The sequence below is a fragment of the Rhodamnia argentea genome, chromosome 4 (assembly GCF_020921035.1).
Source record: "Rhodamnia argentea isolate NSW1041297 chromosome 4, ASM2092103v1, whole genome shotgun sequence".
Taxonomy (NCBI): domain Eukaryota; kingdom Viridiplantae; phylum Streptophyta; class Magnoliopsida; order Myrtales; family Myrtaceae; genus Rhodamnia; species Rhodamnia argentea.
Window position 1 is genome coordinate 5,354,570 of NC_063153.1, and position 9,063 is coordinate 5,363,632.

The window sequence follows — 9,063 nt, forward strand, 5'->3', positions numbered from 1 at the left end:
ACTTTACCTCAGCTATCCAGAGTATTGGATACATGGAGTTGGTTACATTTCATTAAACTAACGCCCATAAATTAGTACCTTTTTTCTTTTAGTAAACACTAAGTTCATGCAATCTTTTCCGATATTTATTACTAAACATGCAAATATGGCCAGGAATAAGTGTGTGCAAACTGTTAAACTATGTCTTGAACGAAACCCGACTCGAGATATATATTGCAGGAATGTCCAAGCTATTAAAGAAAAGAACGAAAGTCCAACATCGATATCTGACTCATATTTTCTAGCATATTTGAATATGCCATGTTGAACTTGGGATCTTTCCTTCAAGTCTGACTTTGGGTCAGAAACGATAAAAGGAAATAAATTCTTGTTAGTCGGTCCAAGAGATATCGAAAAGGAAACTGAAAGATATCAAATCTTCACTTAGATTCGGAAAGGGGCTTCACATGGACTTGTATATATATTCTCATGGGTTGTTGATTTGCGCAGATGCGAAGTTGATATACAGAATAAACTCATTCGTGAGTTTTGGAGTTTCACTCAACTGCATGAAGAGATCTTGAAGCGCCGTCTCGTCTTTGAGTGCTTGGGAGGGTTATCTCTGTGGATTTTGTTCATGATATTACATCAAAGGTTCAAGTGTCGAAGCTGATTAAATTCTTGTGTGTTTGAGTGACTCGAGTGTGGTTTATAATATCAAAGTATCGCTTGATCCGCAATGGAATTCGTTGCTGCTCTCGCCGTGGACGTAGGTCTCTATGACCGAACTACGTACATCTGCTGTTCGATTTATTTTTCTTGTTCTGTACATAGTTGAAGCAAATGTGCAAAAACCTTATCCATATTGGACAATATTAATATAATGCCTCGTTGTTGAGCTTGAGGACAGATCCCCGTTTCGCGCAACATTAAATACAATCGCTATTTCCATGTACCGTACGGTTTATCCATCTAAATCCAGCCCTCGAATGAGTCCTTTGGGGCAAAAAATTTAGTTGTCGACATCCCCTATAAATTCTGTTAATGGCACAAAAACGGGTGAGCAACCTGCTGCAAGCTCAAAACATTACGATTAAAGAAGCCACCAGTTATGACACGAGACTTTGTACCCACCCGATGCAATCTGAATGGCAACAGCAGAGACATTAAGTCATCTTCCCCGCATAGACCTTTGATCTTTGAGACAATTAGATTAATACTACCCTAAGGATATAGATTATATTAGATGCAGCAGAACTTACTTTCTAAAAATTTTAGGGTAGGAAGCAGTGGCATCATTAAATTTCACAGAGCAACTTGGAAGACCATGGCCGTTCAACAAGAATCCACATCATTTTGGATTAACGCACTCTGCATCACAAATCAAAAGGAAGGAGAGGAGAAGGAAAAGTTACTCAACCATGTCAGTAACATGATGAGAAACCTGTTTTCGAAAGTACTTCTGAATTTCAATTGAAGGTGCAGACATTTGAAAATTTCTGGTAGAGATGGAAAATGGGGAAAAGCAAACGGCATTGAAATCGAAATCACCACGTTCGCTTCTTCTAGAATCACTTCCTCAGCAAGTTGTGACCGATTCGAAAGGAATGTTTGGCAAGCCAACACACATAATAGGTCGGTGCGAGTGGATCCCATACTCTCGCCATAGTTGAGACAATCTTCTCTTCTTTGTCAAAGTTGATATGCTTTCCTCTGCATCTGTTTCGCTTGAACTATATTCTGGAATCTCTCCTCCAGTTAGGAACATTTTGACACTACTCTTCTTCGGGAGGCCCTATCATGTCAAGCATTTAAAGTGAGAGAGAGAGAGAGAGAGAGAGAGAGAGAGAGAGAGAGAGAGAGAGAGAGAGAGAGAGAGAGAGAGAGAGAGAGAGAGAGTCTGACCTCGAGTAATGATACATCAGCCATCTTGAGCCCCTTGCGGAATAATTCACCACATGAAGACAGGTCGAAATCAAGGTAGTCGGACGAGAGTCTCGACGGGTCGAAATCAAGGTAGTCGGACGAGAGTCTCGACATATCCGGGAGCTTTTGTTGGGATTTGCAACCATTTGCTCTTAGGATACGCATATTTGATGGAAGCCGAGGAATCTCTTGTAGTTGCTTGTTTTGTGAAAGACATAGGGACCGCAATTTGGGAAAACTGGAAGAGCTCTCAAGGAAGTCTACCTCTGATAGATTGCAGCCACCGAGGTCTAGCGTCTCTAGATTTGGAAATCCTAAATGGCCATCGGGGTCGGTTGAATCCTCCAAGTTCTTTGGGAACATGACGAAATTCGAGCAGCACATAAGACTTAGACGCTCGAGCTTGTGCAACTTATAAATACTCGACGGAAGCCTCTCAAGGTTTTTACATTCGCATAAAAGCATGCACTTCATAGAGACAAGATTTTCAATTGATGTCGGGAGTTCTCTAATAGCCGTCGATTGCGGATAAAGTCCTTCTAGATGTTCCATCTTTCCAAGAAAATCGGGGAACTCCTCAAGTTTAGAGCAATCCTTGAGACTAAAGGTTTGAAGAGATTTTGTCTCGAGTTTGTTTGGAAGGATTCTAAGATTAGAGCAACTCTTTAGCGACAAAAATTTTAACTTGTGAAGATACCCGACAGATTGGTGAACCTCCACCAAGCTTTTGCACCCATCAAGATTCAAGCTCTGCAGATTTGGAACCGATGATAGGTCCGGAACACTAGCCAGGGACTTACATCCCCCGAAATTTATGGACGTCAACTTTTTAAACTTCTGCACAAACATACCAGTGTAGTCATTAAGTTCTGCATGTAGTTATAGATATAAAAGGGAAAGCCAATCATCACAAGCGCTTACCATAATTTTGCATCCAACTTGTTTGAAACGATTTTTCCGCAAATCAAGTCTAACAAGTTTTGGACAAGAGCCAAAATCCAGATCCGGGGCATTGTGCCATTCAAGGCATCTTAGCTCGTAAGGGAGATGTATAGGGTCATGTGAAGAGATAGGAACTTCAAGCAAAATGAGCATTCTCAACCTTTTCATGTTCGTAAAAGCAAGAGGGCTAATAATTATCTCTTCCGGATCGGGCGAGTCCAATACTATGGCCTTTACTTCATTTGTTTCCTATCCATAAGAAAGCAAATTGAGCGGTCACAAAAAACTTCCATAACCGTTCAAATTAGAGTAAAACAAAAAACTGACTCGTAGAAACAGTGGCATAAGTAAAATTTACCGTTTCATCTCTTAGAATGTCCGAAACATCTTCGAAAAGCCATAATCTACTGCGCTTCCTAGGATCACTGCGGCATTCCTGAATAACAATATCCTTACCCATCAACCGAATTAAATCATGCATTTGCAGGTACCCATTCTCATTTTTTATCAAGGAGCGCTCGATGAGAATTTCTATTCGTATAGTTGATTCAAAACCGCAGCTGTCAAGGACTTCCTTGATGTATTCTATTCTTTTCCCCTTAAAGAAGCAAGCAATATCGAGGAAAATCTCCTTTGCATTGTCGTCCAATCCATCGACACTTATCTTGAGAACTCCATTGATGTCCTGGTGGGGACTTTTGGCGAACTCGCGCAGTGCACTTTCCCATGCAGGTTCCTGTCTTCCACATAAGAATGAGCCGAACACTTCGAGGGCTAACGGAAGGCCTTTCGCGTAATGCACTGCTCTATCTATGAGATCCCTTCTTATCTCAACTTTCTTGCTATTTTTGAAGGCAAACCGACCAAAAAGGTCCTGTTCTTCATCATCATATAAAGTTTTAACTTCATAAACACAATTTATGCCATGAGAAGTCAGCAAATGTTTGTCTCTTGATGTAACAACAATTCTACTTCCTTGGCCAAACCAATGGCCTTCTCCAGCTAACGCACTCAGTTGATCCAACCGGTCTACATCATCAAGAACCAGAAGAACCTTCTTGCAACAAAGTCTTTCCCGTATCAAAGGAATTCCTCCGTCCACACTATATACCGTTAAGTTTCCATGAGGAAATATCTCGTGATGAAGTGTTTGTTGCAAAGAAACTAGACCATTGCTTTTGTTCGAAGTTTCTCTTACTTGCTCCAAAAAACAGGTACCCTGAAAATCTTTCTCAATATAATTATATAGGGCTTTAGCAATTGTGGTCTTCCCTATGCCTCCAGGTCCCCATAGACCTACCATGCGAACATCATCATCACCCGTCTCTTTTTCTGACAATGATATCACTTCCCGAACTCGGGAATCTATTCCGACCGGATACTTAGCGACATGTAAGGGTGCACGCTGTAGATGAATTGATAGTTCCTTTACGATGCGTTGTATGAGCTCCGCTTCATTTCTGATAAGCACTCAAAAGAAAGAGAAATATGTTTTAGCATGTCAAAGCAATGGCAGGAATCGACCTCTAACGTCATAAGGAAAATATTACAAGAGGATAAGCTAATAATGAGATGAAAAGAAATGCCACATTTGGGTGAACCTGCGCCAAGATCTGTTCAAGGAAAATTACGAAGAACCCACGCCTCAAGACAATGATAACTCTAGTACCATGAACCACACTTCCTTGTCTAAGACAAAATTTCTCATTATCTGCGACAACAAGAATCGAATTCGAAGAATCTGCTGGCTTGAAGTTTTGGTTATTCGATTTTTGTGTCTACTGTGAAGTGTGTCTCCGCTTCGTGTCTTCAATCAAGAGACCGGTTTGGCAATATCCGTGTCTTTTCTATTCTCGGGCAATTAAGTTAATTATAGCATCTGTAATTAGTTTCTAAAATCAACATTTATGTGCAAATAGGTTTGTGAAAAGTTTGGAACCCGGAGGATCAGTTGGACATTTCAAGGCATTCGGGGCGGGATTAGAGGTGCCTGGTCTCTAGACCAGGCCAGATTGCCAACCACTGCCCGTAATGGCTACTGGCCTCGTACCCAGCCAGATAAGGCCGGAGACGACAAAAAAAAAAATGAAATAAAAAGAAGGCATGAGAATGAGACCAGTTAAAAGGAATATATTGAGTTCATCAAAAGGAAAAAAAACAGGCTTACCCCTTATGGAATTCCCACCCAGACAAGCTACCTGCATCGAGGAGAGCCTTCTTCCATCTCTTCACTTTCCCCGAATCCTTGCCAGACTTGGACTCATGCGTAGCCATGGCTTTTCTATAACTCTTTCTTGGTGTTCTCACTTCTCTGGGTTCCACTTTATAAAACAGGGGAAAGACCTTAAGATCTCTTTGCTCCTTGCACTCCATAATTTTGGCTAACTCTTCCAAGCACCATGGCGAGGAAGCGTAGTTCTTGGTGAAAACGATGACCGCAATGCGCGATTCCTCGATCACTTTCATAAGTGCCGGGGATATTTGTTCTCCTTTCCTGAGCTCCTCACTGTCCACAAAAGTGTGTATTCCTCTTTGATCGAGACCGGCATAGAAATGACTGAGAAAGCTGTCACGGACATCGGGGCCTCTGAAGCTCAGGAACACATGGTAATACTTTTTCAGATTTGAAGAAGGAGAAGAAGAAGAAGCCATCAAAAGAGCTAACGGTTGATGTGCTTCCACAGAATGTTTACTATCTGATCGGGGTTCCCAACTCTAGCTCTCATGTACGTATTTATTTGTTCTTGGACTTAAAGACTTTCTGGAATCACGTGGGCCATTTGGTGGATGCCAGCTCACGTCCCTTTTGCTTTAATTACTTTTTGGCCCTTTTGCTGTTTCTCTCTTTCGCGGGTGAAATCGGATTTTTCCTGGAAATTTCGGTATAGATGGAATGGTGGTGATTTCGTTGGGATGAGTTTTGTTGCGAAGCGAATACCAAGTATCTGTGGCGCCATAATATTCAAAACATTGCAAAAAAGGGTAAAGACCGACGATATCATCTTCTCGGTAGGTTTAGCACTAAAAGAAAATATTTCTCTAACAGTACCATTAGAGACTGCACAATCTCAACTGTAAATCCACACATCTTAATTGCATGTTTGGAATAAAGCACTCATTGATTGAAAAATCGTGTGGTTAAAAATAAATGACGGTATTGTTAAACGGTTAGGGTAGTAGCTCACAGGACTAAATTGACGTAATTAAAAAGTTTAGAACTAAAATGATACCAATACTCTTTATGACTTTTCTAACGCTTTATGAATATCTATAGCGCCTAATAATTATAAAATTGCAAAAAAGAAAAAGACCAACGTTAGCATCTTATGGATACTATAGTGTGTGTGTGTGTGTGTTGGATAAAAACAAGTGTTGATCCTTTCGTTATTGGTAAAATTATTACCTCAGTAAACCAATTCCTATAATTTCCGCAACTTCATATTTCATTCCGTGTCTCGCAATGTCAACGGCCAAATGAAGGACCCCAGCAGCCCGACCCCCCTCACACAAGAAGAACATTCCATATGATTTCAAATGGCTAATAATCAACACTAAAATTATATGGAGTATTTCTAGCATCCACTCACTCATGGATTACTGCTCGCCATTGGTCAAATGTTACATTCATCTATTAAAAATTATCCATGTCAATGTTGGACGATCAAAGTTGATCGAAAGGACTGAATTAATACAAATCCAATAATTTCAAAATTGAATTAGCATAATAATTTCAATAAATTTAAGATTTTTTTTTCAGATAATTTTTCTTTCATTTATCGTCCTTGGATTCTTTATCGATCACGTGATGTTTGTACGCCTCTGTGGAATTTGCGCTCCATCTTTTGTCATTTCATACCCAGCGGACTCCCAACTTTTCCCATTCCTCCATTATTTGTGCACCTCTTCCACTTTTGTAAATTGCGTAGTAGCTTCGCATCACTCGTCGTGGAAAGAGCCGACCCTTAAACTCGTGAAGGACAAGGTGGACCCCTAGAAGCAAATGAACGGAGAGGGGACTTTGACTTGTTCATGCACCCATGGCCAGTTAAATGAAAGAGGTTAATTATGCCCGCTACGGTACGTTCGCTTCAAACTTTTTTTTTGCAACACTAAGACATCAAATTATACCTATTATGACATATTTACGCTCCGTTACAATTCCATCGAAAATCGCCATAAAAATGTTGACTTGGATCCAACGTGGTACTTTTGACCACAAGTGGCTCTAATGTGGCACCACGCGAGCGCCACATTGCAAAAGAAAATGAAAAAAGAAAACAGTTACATTGTTTATTGTCTTCTCTAGTACTTCTTGAAGAACTGTTCGTCGCATTCATCGTCTTCAATCGCTTGGCTAAACTTCTCTAATGCTCTTGCTTTATTACCCACTACTACCTGACCTCCGTCGGTACTTGCCCAACCATTCACGAGTTTCAAAACTTCTAAAAACTGTTCACTTGAGTGTCATAACTTTCAATCGATTATTTAAGTGCCAAATTTTTTAAAAAACATTGACTCACGTGCTGAAAATCAGACGTGATATAGCACTTGTAGTTAACATTCTTAAAAAGTTAAATCTAATTTTTCGTTACTCAAGTGTGCCAGAACATCACATGTGGGAACGCCTGCTCACTCCCCCTCCTTCACGTATGGGCAAGTCTCAATCGGCAAGGACGCAAATGCAAGTGGATGCAATTAACACGAAAATCCGCTTTTAACAAGCTGGAACCTTTTCGACCAAAATAAAAAACAAGCTGAAACCTTCCCTTTCTTCACATTAGGTCAACCGGATAAATTCATCCACCCATCTCCCTTGATGAATTAATTATTTCAACCACAAGTATCAATACGCATTGAATATTTTCCCACCTATAAGTGAGCTTTTTGGTTCTTCGTTTTGGTCGTCCTTACTCAAACTTGCTCTCTCTCTCTCTCCAACCCATATGCACGAGAGGAAAGGAAGTAGATAGAAAATGGCAAAATGACACAAATGATGCCTAAATTTTGACTCAATATGTAATGTAGTCCATGAACTTTTAATTTAATCAATATAACTTTAATCCAATGTGCAGTATGGTCATTGAAACATTATTTGCTTTAAGCCCTCATTTTGAGAAAGTGGCGGCACTTCATCCTTTAATTGAAATAAAATTAACTTTAAGCCCTTACACTTTAAAACCCTTATTTGAAATTGTTTGAGTTTGAAGTTCACTGTCGGTGGACGATATAATAGCCCCATAGGACTTATCAAGATAATGATAGAGTTGTACGGGGATCGAATATTTTGCAATTTTTAGTCTATCGAGATAATGATAGTTCGATCGGGTTAGATTGGAAAGGTGCAATTTCGACAGCAGCAAGTCATTTTCCAGCAAGATCTTCGCCCTAATCCTACTTCCTCTCCAACCAATCTAAGAAAATGGAGGAACTATGGGCTTACCTTTTATCCAATCGTGAGAAAAGTGGAGAGGCAGGCTCCATTTGTTTTACGAAAAAATATGACGTTTACGGAAAATGTTTTTCGGAAAGTCATTTTCCAAGAAAACAATAATATTTTCCGGTATTTGTTGGATAAAAACAAGTGTTGATTCCTTTGTTATTGGTAAAATTAATACCTAAGTAAATCAATTCCTGTAACTTGAGCAACTTCATATTTCATCCCATGTCTCATAATGTTAGTGGACAAATAAGGACCACAGCAGCGCAACCCCCTTTGCATGGGAAGAAGATTCCATATGATTTATAATGGCCAACAATCGACACTACATAGATATGCATGTTATGAACATACTTGGATCGAATATCATGATAAAATTATATGTAGTTTTTCTAGCATCCTTTGGATCGTGGATTACTGCTGCTAAATTGAATTTGGGTACTAAAAACTAATGGGTTCAATGTGGATCCGGCTAATAAGATCCGACGGCCAATTGAGATTAGTTTATGTAATAGATTCGGAAATACTTGCTCATCGCTATTTGACGCTGCATTCATTTATCGAGAAAATTTAAAAAAACAGTCCTAAAACTAAAATTGTGTCCATTCAATCTTAAACTTTTGTTTTCCAATTCAGTCATAAATCTTTTGCAATTGTATCAATTCGGTCCTTCCGATCAACTCTAGCCAATTCTTAATGATATTCTAATATATTTTCGAATTATTTTTATTTCTTTCTTTTTTTCTCTTTTTGTTTCTTCTCCTCCTTCCTTCGAAAAA

The 9,063-nt window shown here is 39.6% G+C and overlaps 1 protein-coding gene across 1 annotated transcript; it reads right to left on the reverse strand.

Moving 5' to 3' along the window:
• Positions 1 to 1,314: 1,314 nt before the first annotated feature.
• Positions 1,315 to 5,499, reverse strand: LOC125314672 (disease resistance protein RUN1-like). The gene is made up of 5 exons (XM_048277529.1): positions 5,015 to 5,499; positions 3,206 to 4,307; positions 2,827 to 3,096; positions 1,885 to 2,742; positions 1,315 to 1,350 (listed from the first exon to the last, which is right to left on the reverse strand). Exons 1-5 carry the CDS (start codon positions 5,497 to 5,499, stop codon positions 1,315 to 1,317), a joined length of 2,751 nt encoding a protein of 916 aa, XP_048133486.1.
• Between the last annotated feature and the right edge of the window lie 3,564 nt (positions 5,500 to 9,063).